The sequence below is a fragment of the Elephas maximus genome, chromosome 23, assembly GCF_024166365.1.
Source record: "Elephas maximus indicus isolate mEleMax1 chromosome 23, mEleMax1 primary haplotype, whole genome shotgun sequence".
NCBI classification, from domain to species: domain Eukaryota; kingdom Metazoa; phylum Chordata; class Mammalia; order Proboscidea; family Elephantidae; genus Elephas; species Elephas maximus.
The window spans coordinates 16313388-16333891 of NC_064841.1; the positions used below are offsets into that span (position 1 = coordinate 16313388).

The 20504-nt window shown below is 39.4% G+C and overlaps 1 protein-coding gene across 1 annotated transcript in view; it reads left to right on the forward strand.

Moving 5' to 3' along the window:
- The window catches only part of SLC9A9 (solute carrier family 9 member A9), a 659769-nt gene that overhangs the window by 411051 nt on the left and 228214 nt on the right, over window positions 1–20504 (forward strand). Inside the window, exons 10-11 of the mRNA XM_049867356.1 lie at window positions 9913–10026; window positions 11643–11754. Of these exons, the coding sequence (XP_049723313.1) occupies window positions 9913–10026; window positions 11643–11754 (226 nt within the window). The remainder of the gene's footprint in view (window positions 1–9912; window positions 10027–11642; window positions 11755–20504) is intronic.

A 20504-nucleotide genomic window follows, 5' to 3' on the forward strand; every position in this document is an offset into this window, starting at 1 on the left:
GAGCCAAATTTCAGCAGGATTCAGCTGTTTATAAGTGGTATTCAGTTTCTTGGAAGGTAGTGAGGGTTCTGCCTTTGGTAGTTTCAATGACAAGCTGGGCATGCCCTTGACAAGAGTGTTGGAGCAATCAAGCCTTGACTACATGTCTGGACCACATACATTATTACCAGGTGACTCCACCCTTAAAATCGTGTGATCCTAAACTGTGCCTAGTTTGTGTGTATGTGAAATGTTCACATTTATTGAAATAGATCCAAAGCCAATCTTATTAGAGGGCCAGCACTCCTGATTAATACCGTGTTAATAAGCACTCTGTGAAGCCGCAGACATGAGAAACTACTGTTACTAGTATACTAATTTATATGCCACCTTACAAAATCCTGTACTGACTTTTACTTCAATAATCCTCCCTCCAAAAATAAAAAAGGAAGGATCAAAAGTAGAAAATCTCCAGAAATAAGAACACTATTATCTATGTTTACTGGCTAAAGTAATTCAGCAAATTCAGAGAAAATAACCTTCCCCTTAAGTTATAAACTAGAGAATTTCAAGAAAAGCTGGCTACAGTATTTATTCAGTTGAATGAAGCTCAATTCCTTGTCAGTTTAACTACATTTATATTCTGTATTAAATTTACTTAACGATGCTTATTCATCTTCCTAAAATGTGTTTTGTTGTGCTCTTTACAGGCTGTGCTTTTGGAAGTCTGTTTTTAAAAATTTAAATTGCGCTTAAAAGAAGACAATGAAATGCGGGACACAGGAGAGGGCTGGGTAGCAGGCCAGAGTGGCCAGGGAAGCCAAGACTTCTCAAACAAAGAAATATATGACAAAGCAAGAGCTTTGTGAACAATTAGGTAGTGCAGTTCCTCCACTAGCTACCAAATGTGTATAGCCCTAACAACACGAAGACTTTATCTTGGGTATGGAGCCTGCCCCCGACAGGTGGAGCAAAGCGAGAACACCCACGCTGGATGAAATGTGTCTGATTGTAGGTCATCTCAGAAGCTATATATATAAAATCATCCCCGTGGTACCTTAGGGCACAACCAAAAGTCTAGAATTTGTTGAAGGAGGAAATCTGGTTGGAAAAGGGGCAGGGAAAGAGACTTGTCTGGAAACAAATGCACACCGAGAATTTTGTTTTCACTTTTTGTGTTTTTGTTTTGTTTTGTTTTTTGCTTTTTTGGCCGGGGAGGCATTGGCTTGGGTAGTTGGACGGGGGTGGTAGACACTTGTGAGAAGATAAGTATCCCCCCCAAACCACCCCTTGTTGTTTCCATTAGTTGAGTACAAAGGAATTTACCTTTTGGGTTTCTCTGTTTGAAGAAAATGTGGTCAGAGTCACAAATATTTTCCCTGACAACTCCAGAACTCTGATCACCAAACAAGGCGTATGAATGACAGTACACTTTGAAACCACTCAAGTATTACAAATATCCACCAAACTTATTACAAAGAAACATCTTGCTGCTCTAGAACCTGAATCCTATATAATGGGAGGCAACTTGGTCAGGCAGAAGTGGTGTGGGCCTTGGACAAAACTCAGGGCAACTCAATTCTTCCCTTTACTGTGTTTTACTTGGGTGCATTCATTAACGCCTTTGAGCGCAGTTTCCTCAACTGTAAAATGGGAATAACAGAACCAATCCATGAGTTTTGTTGCTATGATAATGTAAATTGTTTAAAAAAAAAAAAAGTAAGAGGAAGCTTTTAGTACATTCCCTAGCACAACTTAGATCCTAAAGATATAGGAGTTCTACTAATATTATTATTTTGGAAGTGGTAATACTGATATTCTCACAGTATGTCCTAAATTTGGAAGGATCTCCAAGACTGTACTCATACCTTCAGCCTTGTAGGGGAAGCTGCACACTGGGAGGCATTACTCTGTTGGCGACAAAGCCTTCAGACCATTTATGTCCTGGTGGTAATAATCATAGGTCTTCAGTACAGTTCACCCTCTATGGCACCTCTAAAAAAAAAAAAAAATTTTTTTTTTTTTTTATATAGCCCATAGGAATTATTGACTATTAGCTGTTCACCTTGAACACATTTCCCAAGTACTTGGAGGTAGTGAATTTTAGAACCCCAGAAGCAAAGTGGATAATTTCAATAGAATTCATTGTAATGTTTGTTTGCAAATTTATCAACACTGGAATAAAAATGATTTACCTCTATGCCAGCTTGTTCAAAACACCTACAGATACACTCACTAGTGTATAAAAAATGAAAACTGAAATATTCTGGGAAGAAAGTTGCCAGTTAGAAATAAAGACAAATTTTATAACAAAATAAAACAAGACAGCATTAATCCTGGGGGCGGGGGGGGCGGAATAGAGAGAAAATGAGAGAACGTTTTCATTCTTCCTTTCATTTCAATTATAGTTTTGTAAGTACTTTCACATCCCAGTTAAAATTAAGTGCTTTTCTTGGAGAAGTAGATTGTGTCAAACTATACTAAGCCAAATAAAAGTCATGCGAGGAGATCATGTGAATTTAATTACTGTTAGCCAGCATCTATTAAACCATAGTAATATGATGAAATTTCATTCCTGTGTGACAACAGGAGAAAAGTTCAGTCAGAATTAGTGGGAAACATATTTTATAAGATAGATGTAAGACTTTTTTTCCCCTTCGCTAAAAATGGGGTCTAGTAAGAGCCTTCAGAAAACATGGTTTGTTGAGCAGATTAAGTTGCTTAATTAAAATATGAATGGTTTCCATGAACTTTCAGAATCCTTAAAGACAGATTGTCCTCTTATGCACTTTAAGTATTTCCCTAGTCTTATTTGCCCTATTAACTTGCCTTTTTTTTTTTTTCCTGAAGAAAAACTTTGTTAGTAAAGATTACTTTTAAGCTGAGTCCAATCCAAAGGATCACAAACTGAATTCATGGAATTAAAATAAATGTTGTTTAAATGTTGTACGTAAAATATCTAGTCAAGTTATTTTCATTGACCCACAGTGAGGAGGAAGTCGATTTGAGATTATTCTTTTTGAATATTGAATTGACTAGTTCGAGATTTACTATTTTTTTTAAATATGTTTTTCATTTTGGCATATTGTTTTTTCTTTCCCCCCAAATTTACCAATAAATCAAACAAAAATATTCCCTCAATGATTAACTACTGTGAACTAGAGTCAGGCACTGAAGTCCTAATGGCCAAACTGGTGTGTCTGTCAGACTGGCCTTGCTATAGATTCTCCTTTTGAAATTCTTCTGGGGATTTTTGCATGCAAAACAAAATTACATTCGCCCACAGATTTTCATTAAGTGCCCAAGAAGGAAATTATTATGAAGTCTGTTCATTCAGAGAAATGCTGTTACATGATATAAATAGACAAAAGAGTGCTAATCAGTGTGGCTATGTTACTGTGAAAGGAACCTTTTTAAAAATGCTAACAACCATCTACAATCTAAAATAAGTGACTCTCAGGTTGTCAAAGATTTTTAAAAATTGATGAGAAACGAATGTTGGCAAGAGTGTGAGGAAAGGGCACCCGCTTGCACCATTAGTAGAAATGTAAATTGGTTCACTCTTTCTGAAGGGCAGACTGGTAAAAAAAAAAAAAAAAAATGGTAGTATGCTTAAAAAGAAAAATTAAAGCATGCCTTTTGACAGAAGAAGCCAGTATCTAGGAATTTTAACTAGGAAGTAATCACTAAAGCAGGGAGAGAGATTTGTGCAATCATGTGCAGTACTGCATTGTTTATGTTGTTGTAATTAGGTGCCATTGAGCTAGTTCTGACTCATAGCGAACCTGTATACAGCAGAACAAAAAATTGCCTGGTCCTGCTCCATCTTCACAATCGTTGTTATGCTTGAGCTCATTGTTGCCGCCACCGTGTCAGTCCATCTCCTAAAGGGTCTTCCTCTTTTTTCATTGACCCTCTACATTACCAAGCATGATGTCCTTCTCCAGGGACTGATTCCTCCTGATAACATGTCCAAAGTACATGAGACGTAGTCTCGCCACCCTTGCTTCTAAGGAGCATTCTGGCTGTACTTTTTCTAAGACGGATTTGTTTGTTCAGTTGTTCATAAGGGGGAAAATATGGAAACAACCAAGTGTCTGATAATGGGTAACAGTGAAAAAAAATCAGCACAATGTGCTGCCATTAAAAATCACGTAGTAGATACAAATGTATTGCCATGGAAAGAGGCTTATGAATGTTATTGAGTTAATTAAAGTAAGCTATACACATTCTGGTGACGTGTCATCATGCAGGTTGTTTGTAAACCAAAAACAAAACCAAACCTGTTGCCATCAAGTCAATTCCAACTCATAGTGACCCTTTAGGGTGGAATAGAACTGTTGCATAGGGTTTCCAAGGAGTGCCTGGTGGGTTTGAACTGTTGACCTTTTGGTTAGCAGCTGAACACTTAACCACTATGCCTCCAGGGTTTCCACATTGTCTATACATCTATGTATATATGCATAAAAAATCTCTGAAAAGGATGTTACACAAAGATAAGCCTTTTGGTTGTTGTGATTATTCTTTGCATTTTTCTTTACTTAAAATTGTTTTTAACAAAATAAGAAAAAGATTAGAAATAGAAAAAAAAAATGCTTGACAGCTTTCCGAAAAATAGAAAAGCTGAGTTGTTGCTGAAGAAGTTAAAGGACCAAGACATTTGCAAAATTTTTTAGTCTCCTCTAAAATGTTTGTTCTTATTTAATCTAGTTTTTTAAACTATGAAAGTAATATATGCTCATGGTAAAATAATAATAATAATAAATAACACAGCTGCTAATAAAGGGAAAGTGAAAATTATCAAGAGAAAGCAAAAATCCCCATTGCAGTTCAGTTGATTCTGACTGACATCAACCCTATAGGACAGAGTAGAACAATCCCATAGGATTTCCAAGGAGTGACTGGTGGATTTGGACTGCTAACCTTTTGATTAGCAGCAGAGCTCTTAACCACTACCCACCAGGGCTCCATTATCGATAGATGTCTATGTAAATACTCCCAGGTAGAATTCCGTATACATAAACCTATAATTTATTTCTCCAAATTATTTTTTATTATTTAACAATGGATCTTAGATATCTTTCTCTATCAACACATGAAGAACTGCTTAAAATGTCTGCTATTATACAAATGAACCATAATTTATTTAACCATTTCTCGTATTGTGGATATTTAAGTTGTTTCCAAGTTTTTACTAATACTGACACTGAGTTGGAATTGACTCAACAACAATGGATTTCTTTTTTTGTTTTTTTTAACAATGCTTATAAAGAATTTCCTTGTTGTATTTAAATTGTTGATGCATCCAGAATTTATTTTGGTATAAGTGTTACAGGGCAGGGCTTCCCAGCTCGGGACTAAGCCCTGCTTAGGTTCTTACCTTCTTCTGACCAAGAATGACCAGGAGAGGCTCAGAGGTGCCACACGAACAAAGGTTTATTGGGGACAGAAAGAAAGTAAAAATGCTCGCAAGAGAGAGATGGAGAGGGGTTTCCACCTATGCTAGCCTCCAGTCTGTCATCAACAAAGGATTTCCTAGGGTTTATGAAAGGTTTTCTTCACTCATTAGATGGGTGGAGATTTTCAGGAGAAGGGGAGGGGTTATGAAAATCAAATGCATGCACAGTTGGAATTCAAGATGGATTTCCTCGCAGAGGTTGTCGGAACTAAGATGGAGTCCGTCGCAAGGGCTGCTGGGGTGTAGAACAGGACTTATTCTGGGATGCTGCACATGCATGATGTCTCTGGATCTTGGTTTGAGTCCCAGCAAGGGATCTTTGTTCATGATTATCTCATGTGGAAGGTCATTCATAGGTTACCTTGATTTTTACTGCTCATACTCTGCACCTGGTAGGGGACTTGAAAAACAACTCAGGAGGGTTGTCAGTAATTTATATCTGGTCAAGCACGTAGGAATAGGAAATATGGCCCCTAATCTTGTCTGAGCGCCTAGTTTGTTAGTCACAACTAATCCTCAAGTGCCAGCAGTAAAAGTTATATGGTGGTCTGCACTTAGGTTTAGATTCCAAAAATACTGAATCAGAGGTTATTTAATTATAGCTGGTCAAGCACACAGGGCCTTGGAATATAGCCCCTTATCTTGTCTAAGCACATAGTTTGTTAATCACAAGTAGTTCTTGGGTGCTAGCAGTAAAAGTTATATGGTAGTCTGCACTTAGGTTTAGATACCAAGAATACTGAATCAGAAGTTATTTAATTATAGCCAGTCCAATCTCTTGCCTGTCTCATAAGGAGTAAGTTAGGAATACATCTTTAGTTTTTGTTCTTTTTTTTTTTTTTCCCAAGTGCCTAGCTAAACTTGTTCTGCAATCTTTTCTGAACAGTCTGTTTTTACCCCAATGGCATTGTAAAACTGTTATTTCTCTCTAAATTAATGTTTGTATCCAAAAAATAAAACACCATAAATTTGGGGGTAAAGAGGGTGAGAATTGATAAAATGATATTAAATTTCACCTAAAAAAAAAAAAAGTAAGAAAAGTTGGCTATGAAGTGTTAGAGCAACTCTTCTTCAGAAAACAACTAGAAAAGCTGAATAAAATACAGAAAAGCAGATGTTTGAAGAAATTTACAAGCAACCAAGGCATCAAGGACTTGAAGGACCAAGATACTGAATTAAAAATATATATATATATTAAAACTAAATTATGTTGAAGGCGGGAAAAATTAATGAAATGGGGGGGTACAATGTTGAAAATTAACAAAGCCAGTGTTGCTTCTTGAAAACACTCATAAAATTGATAACCCCTAAGCAAGATTTGGAAACCCTGATGACGTAGTGGTCAAGAGCTATGGCTGCTAATCAAAAGGTTGGCAGTTTGAATCCACCAGGTGCTCCTCAGAAACCCTGTGGGGCACTTCTACTCTGTGCTATAGATAGTGTCATTATGAGTCGGAATCGACTCAATGGTAACAGGTTTTTTTTTAAACAAGTTTTATCAAGAATAAAAAAGATACAAATTACCAATGTTGGGGGAAAAGACATAACAGCAAGCCCTACAGATATTGAGGATATTATGAACAATTATATGCCAGTAAAATTCCATATGAAATTTTATGTGGAATGGACAAATGCCTTGAAAAATACAACTTACTAAAACTGATACAAAAGTAAGTAGAAAATCTGACTATTCCTGTATCTATTAAAATAATTATATCTATAATTAAAAATCATCCTACATCTTTAAACCTTAAATCAAAAAAAATATGCCCTTAAGTTATTGTAAAACCAAAAAATAGTTTAACTGAACTAGTGAAAAAGGTCTGCCTTGTGCATTATGCTCTTTACAGAACTACCTGTATGGGATTAAACTGACAGAAGTAACTTCAAAGATTAGATAGGAACCTACGGGGCAGCGAGTTTATGTTAATGGCGGGGAACAACTCAAAAAAGGAGGGTGACTAACTCATAACTCATAGAATGTAATCATAACTCAAAGAATGTAATCAGTGTCACTAAATTGAACATGTAGAAACTGTTGACACGCTCTTGATTTTAAAAAATCTATTCCTAGTAGGCTAGAAATAGACGGAAACTTCTTTAATCTGTTGAAGAGTTTCTGTGAATTTAGTGGAGATATATTGAAAGTTTTCCCTGTGTTATTGGGAAAAACACAAAGACTCCCCTGTCACTTATATTCTACATTGTGCTAGAGGTGCTAACAAGTGTAATGAGGCAAGAAAAAGTTGCAAAATGTATAATGATTTGAAAGGAAGAAATGAAACTATCTTTGTTTGAAAACAACTTGATTGTGAAACTTCAAAAGAATCTATAGATAAAATATGAGAATTATTCAATGAATTTAGCAAGCAGTAGTCAAGAAATAAAATGATGTATTAAAAAGCAAAGATGTCCCCTTGAGGACTAAAGTGCACCTGACCCAAGCCATGGTGTTTTCAATCACCACATTGCATGCAAAAGCTGGACAATGAATGAGGAAGAATGAAGAATTGATGCCTTTGAATTATGATGTTGGCAAGGAATATTGAATATACCATGGACTTCCAGAAAAATTAACAAATTTGTCTTCGAAGAAGTACAGCCAGAATGTTCCTTAGAAGGGAGGATGGTAAGACTTCATCTCACATCCTTTGGACATGTTATCAGGAGGGATCAGTCCCTAGAGAAGGACATCATGCCTGGTAAAGTAGGGGATCATGGAAAGAGAGGAAGACCATCAATAAGATGGATTGACACAGTGGCTGAAATGATGGGCTCAAGCATAGCAACAATTGCGCAGGTGGTGCAGGACCAGGCAGTGTTTCATTCTGTTGTATGTAGGGTCACTATGAGTCAGAACTGACTCGATGGCACCTAACAACAACAACCACCTGTGAGATACAGAGACATCAACACATGGGGAAGTAAGTAGACCTCTAGAGGGAAATTGAGATGTGGCTACTAAGAAGAGGCTGAATAGATCCCAGGTGGCAAACACGTCCACCTGGGGGTAAAATATACTTGGAATGGGGACAGGAGGAATGCATTTAGCCCAGCATTTGTTTCTTTAATGAGAAAACTAGATAGCCAAATCTCACTTTTTGAAAAAGCAAAGGTATAATGTGAAACATGTTCCCCATTCCGTCTATCTCCTCCTATGTTTTCACATTTCCTTTGTTTACTTGGGTGACAGTTTTGTTTTGATGAGTTGGCCTAGAAAATAAAACAAGCGCTCAGGATAATTGATGATTGCTGCCGCTGCAGAAGACCATCTTGTAGCAAAGGAGCTATGTCTTATTTAATCCTTTTCTTCTATTACTAGTTTTAAATAATGTTTCTGACAAGATTCTGCTCTTCTTTCTGTCGACTGTCAGTGAACTGGTATGGGACATTATTTGTGGAGCTGTAAATACATTACATGAAAAAATAATGAGTCCTTAAAAAGCCCAGAGAAATGCCTCCAGAGACATTTACCTAACGTGGAGATTTATGTAGGTCCAAGAATGAAGTTTTGGAAACTTCAAATGAAAAGTCTAGAACATAAAACAAAGTCTCTTGCACATCTGCCTTTATTGTAGACCCTGGACGATCTTCCCTCGTACTTTTAATCTGGAAGATGGAGAGTGTTTTTCACCTTCAACTTAAATTGTTTAGTTAATGGTCTAAGAATAACTCTTGGGAGCATCCCTGAGCATAGCATATTATTACTCCATTCTTCTGAGTGAATTTGATGTATCTATTGTGTTCTTGCTGCATAAACTGATCACTGGGATTAATCATTTTCTTTTTACCAGCTAGAAATTGTAGACATTTAATGGATGTACCTACATCAGTCAATGTAATGAGTCTCGTTGTCTGGGCTTTGAAATATACTGATGATTCTAATGTGGAAATATAATCTACTTTCATCCTTATTCCAAGTTTCCCAAGTTTCTCCTTCCTGTCTGCTTGAGGAAGTTAATTTAGTTAAAGCGTTTTTTTTTTTTTTTCTTTTCTTTTTTAATTAGTTCTTCAAAGTCTGGGCACTTCAGTATATCTACTGGCTGAGGTGCAAAAGGGGTACACAAGCATTATTGTTTATGACAGTAAACCTTAAGCAAATTACTTAGCTAAAAAAAAAAAAAATTTTTTTTTTTTATTTTTTCAGTTTCTTTAACAGGGAATATTTTGTCATCTTAGTAGGAATTGTTCCATGAAGGATCGTGCTGGTTAATATTACCCAGGGGTATCTCTGGCAGCCTTGCAGTTGGAAACAATGAGATGTTGACATGGCTATAGCATCTGTTACAGATGGAGAGCCAGGGCAGTCAGCTGACCTGACAGAAGAAGCAGGGCCCCTGCGCCCTCCAGAGGCTGAGCCCAACGCTGCAGGGATGAGCTTCCCAGATAAACGAAGATCCTTCCGTCATCAAAGATAGTTACTGGACTAAAATCTGGGTCGTAATTAATGAATTTGGTTTCTGTTTTGTTTTCAGTTGTTTGAATTTATGAACTTTTTGGCTGAGAACGTCATCTTCTGTTACATGGGCCTGGCGCTGTTCACATTCCAGAATCACATCTTTAATGCTCTTTTTATACTCGGAGCCTTTGTATCCTTTGAAATATAGCCTGTGGGGTGATTAGGGAAAGGAACAAACTACGTACGTTTTCAGATTATTCTGTTAAATTGTTAAAGCAATTTCCTCAGGTTTGCTACAAGACTCGAACTGAAGGTAGATAGGTAACTTCTAGCTAGAGCAGAAAAGCACCCTAAGAAATTGGAGCCTTTGTTAAATGCTTATAGTTCAGGAAAAGACATTGAGAAAAGACTGAGGAAAATCAAGAGAAAAAAACCAAAAGAGAGCAACATTTTTCAAGGATTCAAAAGACATTTAACTAAAATTATGAATTATTTACATGAAAAATTATGTTGATCCATTCGACATGGAGAAATGGGTTTAATATGCATAAGAGAGTATCAGAAGATGCTCCTGACAGCCAGGATTATTGAGCTTTGGCAATGTTTTCTTTGCAAGATGGTAAAATCTTTTTATTTCAAGGAGGTCTATGAAAATAAGGTAGACAGAATAAAGATTAAATAAAATTAGCATGATGAATGTGTCTTCACCATCATAAGCATTATGCAATATGAGTTTATTTTAATAAGATAGCACCTTTCCTGTAAGGAACAAGGAACAGTGCAGATAAAATCTAGGCCTCACTTTTAATGCAGAGGACTCTTCTAGCTCCAGCTGGGGCAGAAGACATTCCTAGGGCCAATGAATGTCTGTCAGAAAGATTATTGAACCAGTCGGTGTATCTATAAGGACACTCAGCAGCTACTGTCTTTCTTTCTACTTGGAAAATGGGCAGAAAGCCCCCTCAGATCACAGGCAGATCATCAGAACAGTCTAGAGACCCAACGTCTCTATACGACCCTTTCCAACTAAGTGCCTGCATTTATTTGCCTCATTCTCTTTTTAATGAGCGTTCTGCTAAATTCAAATTTCATCCAAAACTTAGATCTCAAAAGAAAGCTCCCTTTTCCAAAAAAAAAAAAAAAAAACTCCCTCCCATTTGAGGACAAACTGGAAAAAATAGACTATTGAGGAAGAAGTCAAAGGTGACAAAAAGGGAGAGGTGAATATTGTCAATATTTTTGTAGATTTTTACCCATAAAACTTGGATTTTAGTAAAAGGCCTCTTAAAGCAGTCATTGTATTATACATTTAGACAGGCAATTCCTCTCAAAAAATTAAATCCACTCAAAGAAAAAAAAAAGGGGGGGGAAGCCTGCTAGACACAGAGAGTATAAACTGTTGGAAAATAAGATGGGAAGGATGAGCAGGAGCACATTTCTCTCATCTGAAGTGCTGCTTGAGGAGATAATCCTGCATCATCTGAATGGTCCCTGCTTCACATTTTACAGCAGGATTGAGTCCGTCATCAGCAGCATAAATGTGATGAGAAAATTTCCAATGATTGAAACAGCCTTGGGTTCGCAATTTTAAACCAAGCATGTATTCAAAGAAAGGCAGCATTCTCTATTATTTCTGGAATGGAACTGACACCAAAATGTGAATTTTGGAAGTAAGTTGGGCAGACATGTAGCGACACGTTTATTCCTGCTTCCAGGGTCCTAATCGTAGAAAGTGATTTTCAGCAGAAGGGGCTTCAGTTGATTGCAGCAATGTCTTCCTTAATGCTTCCCTGTGCTTCTCTACAGCTAGCAACTTTTGTTGCCAGAGCCTGCAACATCTATCCCCTCTCCTTCCTCCTGAATCTGGGGCGAAAACATAAGATCCCCTGGAATTTCCAGCATATGATGATGTTTTCAGGTAGGTGAGCCAAATTAAATGGTAGCTTTGATGTTTTCGCACTTTCACAGAACAGGAAGGCCCAAGGGAGGAGACTTCAAGGTCTAGGGGAGACATAACTTCTCTTCACCCCGTTGTACCCGGCACCATGCTTATACTCCATAAGTTCTGAGCAATAGCACAATTTCCTTTTCTAGAAAAAAAAAAAAAAAAAACTAGAAGGAAGGTGAAAATTAAAGGCAACTTTGTTGGAATGACCTCAAGGTATAGTATCTGGACTGGAATGGGCAGTTGGGCCTCCCACTGGCCTGTTTCAGATCAATTTTCATATCAGGGAATTTGAATTATCATTTCACAAATTGCAGGCTTCAAGGGAAACAGTGGGTAAATGGCGCCACTCGTATCTAATGTTAAAGTTGTTTGTCCTTGGAATTCCTGCTCCGTTCTCGTGCAAAGCTCCAGCAGCTTCTCATGATTAACACAAGAACAAATCATATCTAAGCATGCTCAGCTATTAGTTGAAAGAACAAATATTAATCTGGTGCTCACCAGGTGGCAAGAGCAATTCTGGGCACTGGTGGATGAAAGTGACAAGGTCTCTGCTCTCAAGAAGCTTATGTTCTAGTTTCTTAAACCATAGCTGAAGGCTCCTTTCCAGGAGAAAATAAAACAGATGAACTTGCTGACCCTGAACTCCTCTGGGGACTACAGTTTCTTTCTGTCTAATCAATTTTTCTACATCAGTCTTCCCTTGTTCAGAGATCTTTCTCCTTCCATGCCTACTATGTGTATACACACTCAGAAGCAGTTCACCGGGAGATTCATTAGAGTAAGAAAACTGCTAGCAGAATAGGGCAAAAAAATATAATTTCAGACATAAAGGAGAATGTGGAAAAAGCAACGGAAACAGCATTTAGTTATACCTCCACAACAACGGACTCAAACATACCAACGTTCATGAAGATGGCACAGGACCTGGTAACATTTTGATCTGTTACACATAAGGTCTCCATGAGTCAGAGCTGACTTGATAACTACAACAACAACATATATCAATCCTGTGAAGCAAGTATTAACCCATTTTGTAGATGGGAAAACAACTGAGGTTCATAAAAAAGCATTCTTGAACCCAGGTCTGTGAGACTGCACTTCAAACCTAACCAAGTGCCTCATAATTCACATTTCTAGAAGGAGCATAAGGAATAAAAGGTTTATTTCACCTTCAGTCCCATTCTATCCTGATCTATGCAATAAAGCAGGGCAGTTCCTGGGTTGAGAATGAGTTGTTTAATCAAGTATGGGCAAATGGAGATCTAACATTGAAAATCACCCTCCTGATGTCCTCTGACAATGCTTCCCTACATTTCCAAGCATGATAGGGTGAGAGAGAGAGAGACAGTAACAAAAAAAAAAAAAAAAAAAGAAGATGAGAAATTGGACTGCTAGGTGAACTTCAGCTTACAACAGCAGTGAATTTTGGCAATGCGTTGACTTCTATTATGAGAAACAAAGGCAAATTCGATCACTTATAAATAGGAAACCAGCACCATGTTGCAGTGTTCGTAGGAGCTGGAAAGCACTTCTCCTTCCTTCCCAACAAAACTTAAGCAGCTTTGCTCTGGAGAACACTGGCTTATTTTTAAAGCTTGAATATTACATTTTAAACAATGCTTTACTTGTCAAAGAATGCTTTGAGAAAGATGTAAAGTTTTAGTCATGTTGGGATATGAAGTTGCTGCCCAAATGATCTCCTGATCTGGTGGTTTCTCTAGGGTTTGGGGCTTTCTATGTTTGCGTAGCTGCTGGAGATGCATTAAAAACTGATAGACACCAGCAATAGGGTAAGTTGCAGCCAGAGCTTGTGAGGAGTCCGGAACTTGGTGATGTCTTTATGATATTCTAAGCAGAGGGCCAGCCATCCTAAGCACTCGAGCTAAATATGGCCTGGGCCTGTTTTGGTAAATAAAGTCAGAACACAGGCGTACCCATTTGTGTACATATTGTCTATGACTGTTTTCACACTACAATGGCACAGTTAAGTAGTCCCAACAGTGACTATATGCCCTGCCAACCCTAAAATATTTATTATTGGGTCCTGTTCTAAAGCATCTAAGCCCTCAAAAAGGAAAACAATAACCCTGTCACATTAATGGAATTGACATTATTAAATTCATGGGAATGCCAATCAGGAATCTGCATCATTAAAAGGGCCAGCATACCAAAATTTCAGGACACCTACGTAGGTATGATTGTGATGTCGACATAATGGTGTCCATAGTCCTCCACACCGAGGATACATGTCTTCTGTCAGGCATTGACTAGCTCACCATTAGCAATTCAGCTGCTTGACCTCAAGGGTTACAGTCATCTTAGGCCAAAGTAGCCTTCTTTTTATAGATTTGACTGCGTCTTTTGTTTTTTGTCTTGTAGACTTTTCACATTGAAACGAACTTGAACAACAAAGAGATTGGGTTACTCCTTTATATTTTATGTTGTTTTAATTAAAAGTAAATAATATTCATGATGCTCCCCAGTATGGCTGAAAGAACACTGTACTTTCTACCAAAATCTGTTTTCTTGGCTTAAAAATGAGGAGATAGTAACATTTTATGGCTATGTAATAGAACCATAGATGGTACAACTCAAAAGTCACTTTACAACTCCCTAAGACATTTGACAAACACTGTTTTGAGACTCATAGCCAGGGAGAGGTAACATAGTCACTATTGATCTCTTTTTGCAGATTAAATAGAGAGAGAGAGAGATGGAGGGGTTAGGTAACATGCTCAAAATCTCAAAACTAATTAGAGTTGAAACTAAGACTTGAACCCAGGCCCCTTGACTTTGGGATTAGAACCTTCTCATCTACGTGACACTGCCTCAGATTTACCCTCAAGGTCATGAGAACAAAATTTAGAATCAAAACCATGTTCTTCCTAACTCAGGCCAAGCCCAGCATGTCTAACACATCCCTCATGTAAACACCCATCCAGTTCGTAACAAACCAAGTACGTGGGGACCAGCCCCCTCCCCTCAGCCACAGACTCAGGTTGTTCAGTCTGTACCCCAACCCCTCAGTATCCATAAAGGACCAGGTGAGATCACCACGTGTGCAGCAGAAGAGCTCCAGACTCAGCTGATTTTCCGCACGAATTCTGATATGCTCTACCTCACTCAAAACCTAAAGTTTTAAATGTATTTGTCAGAAAATAAAGAACTTAAAAGGTCAGCTTAAGATAACGTAAGCCAGAGAAGGAGGTTAACAAAGCAGATCAGATAAGGAGGTTAACAAAGCAGATCAGATAACACACTGTCTAGCGTTTTGTGGGTATGTGAGAACAATGCTTGCCAAAACCAGATGGAAAAGCGAGTCCCCTTGAAGAATATTTGCTTTTTAATGTAGTCTAATGTTCTTAATTATGCCTGTAGTGCTTTTAGTCATCCAATAAGGAGGATGAATTAAATAATCCTCTGGCTGAATTTAATCATCCATGCTTCAATAGTGGATTTAGATAGAGCCTTTCTTTAAACCAAAAAAAGCCAATTCCAACTCATGGAGACCCCATGTTTGTGAAGCAGAAGTGTGCTCCACATGGTTTTCAATGGCTGTGATCTTTTGGAAGCAGATAGCCAGGCCTTTCTCCCGAGGCACCTCTGGGTGGGCTTGAACTGCCAACCTTTCAGTTAGTAGTTAAGCATTTAACTGTTTGTACCACCTAAGGACTGGACCCTTTCTTTACCTGACTCAAAACATTTTGCAAAGAGTCCTTTAGTCCCTGTATCTAAAATGGGAGTGTGAATTTATTTGTAGATCCACTCATTTACAGCCACCCAGTTATTCATTCAGCAGGCACACACTGGCACACCATATTGGGTAGGACCTGTGTGAACACTGGCAAAGATATGGGCCCTCTCTTACGAGAGAGCGAGCCTAAGAGATAGAGCTTGGGGTCCCCTAAGCTCAGTAGACTTAAGAAAGTATACCTAAAACAGTTCAAAGGCTGGTCAGTGAAGAACCCAAAATTTCTTTCTTCATCACATACACCTTCCATCTGATAAATCCTTCTCCATTATCTTCACCCCCACCTTATGCTGGCCCTCTTGGCCCCGAGCAGGAGAGAAGTTGGTGATGCTCTCCAAGCACAATAGGATTCAGTGTGAAGTGAATGAAGCTTAAACTTCAGGTTCTCTCATTTATACAGGCCCCTTCCAAGATCCTAGAAAGGGCCCTGGGACTGTGCTCTGTTGGGTATAGATAGCTTGTAAAACTAAGATATAGTCGTACTCTTTTTCCCAAAGAGGGCCCCCAGCTTGTGTAAGCTTTGTTGTTGTTGTTAGCTGTTGTCGAGTCAGTCCCCATCTCATGGCAACCCCCTGCACAACGGAATGAAATGCTGCCCAGTCCTGTGCCACCCCAGTGATCGGTTAGGAATCAGACCATCGTGATCCAAAGGGTTTTCACTGGCTGATTTTCAGGTAAATTGCCCATCCAGTTTGGAAGGTCTGTTAAAACCTGTTCAGCGTCATAGCAACACGCAAGTTTCCATTGACAGACAGGTGGTGGCTGCATATGATGTGGACTGGCTGAGAATCAAACACAGGTCTCCAACACAGAAGGAAAGAATTCTATCACCGAACCACCACTGCCCGTGAAAACTACACGCACTGTTGTCAAGCTGATTCTCATAGCAACCCTATAGGACAGAGTAGAACTGCAGCAGAGGGTGTCCAAGGATGTGACCTTTACGGAAGCGGATGACCACATCTTTCTCCCACTGAGCCCCTAGTGGATTCAAAGTGCCGACATTTTGGTTAGCAGCCCAGCGCTTAACCAGTGCACCACCGGTGCCTCTCCTGTGTGTAAGCTTTAGGCCCTACAAAACCTGGATCAGACTTGCCTCCAAATCTGAATGCACCTGGAGATGAAATTTTCAGAGCAGATGCAGCTGCTTATTACTCATCTCCTGGAAGTGAGAGGGGCTGTCGATGAGTTTGAAATAAGGGATTTGATCTGTGTAGATGGGTCCAGTTCATCAGTAGGTTTGAGGAAAACTCACATTGTCTATGGGTGACCCCACTGCCACAGCCACCCTTTGCCTCTAGAGACAAGTAAGCTGAAAGAAACAACTGTCAGGCCCGTATTGAATTTCTCACCCAGCATAGACTTGGCCCGATTTATTTTTAAAGACTTTGGTAATCTGCATACACACTGCCTTGGCCCAGTAAAATGAGGAACCGATCTCAAGGTCAGGAGTACTGGTCTGTCTGTTGTCTTGAGAAGCTGTTAGTAATGCACATTCTGTTCTTAGCAGCTTGGATGCAGTTAAGAGTCATTCAGGGAAGTTCAGCCTGAGACATTTTTAAGACCTTCTTTAAATTCAAGGCCAGAAGGCCAGAACTGCTGTGGTATATTGTGTGACACCCAGCACAAAGAGCTTAAGAGGCAGCTAAGCTCTTCCGAAACTGTTCAGGTTGCTCTTGAGCACAGCCCTAGTTAGCGCCATGAGTAAGCAGCCCCTCCCCGGCTCTCAGCTCCCTTGAAACCAAAGAGGCAGCGCTCTGTGGTTTAAATTAAAGGAGGAGATGTGCTTCGCACAAATTAGCTTTCCTATTGATGTGGTGCATATTACAAGGATCAGGCCTCTTGTTTTAATTCAAACCCATGTGCTGCAATTTTTATTTAATTTAAAACTAAATAGGAGCCGGGAGTTGCTGGAAGGAGGGGAAATGCCAAGCCCAATTGAGCCCTGGCAGCTTTCCTGAAACCACTCTGACTTTGGGATGTGGCTGTTGGGCTAAAGAGCCACGGTGCAGAGCCAGCATGCTTATCTGGACAGGAGGGAGGCCAGGGAAGCACCTGGGCAGGTGGTAGGTGCCAGACAATATATCAGAGAACACTGGTCCCCAAATGTGTTGATTTCTGCTGCACTTGGAAGAAGTCATTGAAACCCCAATGTGTCCTATCATGTACTGAGACAGAGTTTTTACCAGGGAAATGTGACCACAGTGTACAGATATAATATAAAGCCTCATCCATGAGCTCACATAGCCGGAAAAACCACAGCATCATCAGTGGCCAGGCTTTGCTGCTAATGTTGTTTGTCGCTCATTTGGTTGTCCACCAGCACTCATTAACAATCAGATAGCTGCCAGCACCAGAGGATTAAGAGAAAGGCATGGATGGGAAACTTTCAGGCCATTTTTCCATTAGCATTCATTTTTTTCCCATCTCAATTTTAAAAAGACCGCCATTCCTATTGGAGTTATGGAACACTGTTGTTCTACAGCTCTTAGAACAACAGTGTTCTATGGAAGGACTGCCTGAGAATCACTGCCAAGGTGGGAGGCCACCTTTCCCTGTGCCTTTTTGGTGACTTATCTATCATGCCTCGGTCAGAAGCCAAATTGAGGCTTTGACCCAAAAGTAGCCTTGTCCAGCTGGCGTATCCATAGCATCTAGGAAGGAAACATAAATGGAATCCATGAGAGTGAAAAGCAAGCAAGGTCCTTGTTTCAGCAGTGAGTAGAAATAGGAATCTGTCTGTGACTACAAAGGCTAATGAAACTCCATTAAGCTGCAACCACTGTCCCACAACAAATACGAGCCACCATGTAAAAGAGACAGTTCCATGCTCTAGAACCTTGGTTCACAAAAGTGTGGTCTGTGAACCAGCATCTTCAGCATCACTTGGGAGCCTGTTCTAAATCCAATTTCTGAATCCAAATCTGCATATTAACAAGATCTCCAGGTAATTCGTGTGCATATTGAAGTTTGAGAAGGACATGCCAGAGCACAGTCGCAAGTCTCTGTTCTGAACCTCTGTCATCAACCCATTCCTCCTACCTCATTCTGTTTTGCTTTAGACCCTCCTGGATGCCAACTTTGCTTTCTTGCTCCTCCATTTGCCATGTGATCTGCATAGCACCATTTACCCAGTTATTCAATTTCTTCCAGTTCCTTGAACATGCCGAAGTCTTTCCCCACTATTCACTCAAGCTGTCCCTCTATCTAGAACCCTTTCCGTATCCACCCATCTCCATTTTCTTGCTCAGCTAATTCCTTGTATTATTTAGATATTACCTGAGACACCCTTTTCTCTAGGAAGCCTTCATAACTCCTCAAGTGTGTCTGGGGTGGTGTCCCTCTCATTGCTTCCATTGCATGCAATACTTCTGCTCTCCTAGCACCCACACACTCTGCCATGACTTTTGGTTTGCTTGTTTGTATCTTCATCTAGACTGGGAGCTTTGTGAGGGTAAACGCTTACCTGTTTGTTCACTCTATGCTTCAGCATCCAGGTCACTATGTGAAACACAATAGATACTCCACAAATACTTGGTGAATGAATAGGTGAATGAATGAATGGCAATGTTTACCCAACCAAACTTCTCCACTTTACTCATGCTACTACTTAAAGAACAACTAACTCGTTCCTATGGTAGCAGCCTAGGAACTGCCTCACACAGAGCTGTCCCCGTAGGCAGCTCACCAACCAGACTTGCCCAGATCCACAGATGAGAGCTAAGCAACAATAATTTTAGGAAAAGAGATCAACAAATGAACTTTTTTTTTTTTTTTAATGAAAGAAAATATTTTTTATTTATTTACTTCTGGCAAAAAAAAAAATCTTCTGAGTATTGATAACAGAAAACATTGTTTACACTTTCTCAAAAGTAGAGTTGGAGCTGAGAATTTTTTTTTTAATCTTAGATTGCTTTGTGCTGGGGGAAGTGTTTGTTTTCCAATTAAAATCCTTAGATATAATTAATAACCCTGGGGCTTTCAAGCGATTCAAACTAAACCCGTCTTCAAAGCTTAGGAAAAAGGATTTCTAAAAAAGTATGGACACAAAGGTTATTTGAAAATCTAAGCCCCTTTAAGCAGTAGGACTCTTCTTTTTCTTCTCTCTTACAGTGGTCATATTTCCAGACAGGGGCAGCCTATATAACACCATCACATGGGCCAGGGCAAGGGGGTATCAAACATCCCTTGCCCAGGTCTGCCTTTTTTTAGCCCATTGGCCCAGAATCTCAGTATTCTCTCACTCCTCCAACTACATCTCCTCCCTGCCCGGGACATATCCTGTGCAATTAATTAGACCACTGTCTCTTCCTGACCAGTACAAGGCCGCTAACCAGCTACTGGGGCATAGGTTCAAAACTTTCTCTCCTTCCGAGGAGATGGACTTCCACTGAGCCTCCATCTCTCTTACATGGTATCCACTGTGGCCCCAGCTAGGCATTTGTGAGCAAAGTGGGAGTAGATCTTCTGAGATCTTCTAATGGGACAAGGTTAGTCAGCCTATGCAAGAAATGACCCATGGAAACGTCTTGACCAGTGTGTCAAGCAGTCAAAGACAAATTCATCTTGGATCATGAGTAACCACAAGCAACACCACTGTGACAAGGCAGACAAGCACAGTAGACTGGTATGAATTGCAGATCCCATTAAGTACTCACAGTTTGGAATGCTGAAAAATGTTTATGCGATTATGATGAATTCAGAACATCTAAGAAATAGCTTTGAACTGTGGCCAGCCCCATAGAGTTGTTTTCTCCTATTATTAGGTTAAAACAGTATCATTCTTCACTTAACTCTAGAGTAAATTTACCATGAAAAGTACTAGCTCTTGCATTTTTAAGCAACAAATTAGGTTTTGCTGCTTGGCACACCACAACATTTTCTAAATAGAAAGTACTTGTTTTGGAGAAGTACAATGAGCTCAGGCTTTGAATCAGTTTCAACCACGTAGAGCTATGAGATTAACCCT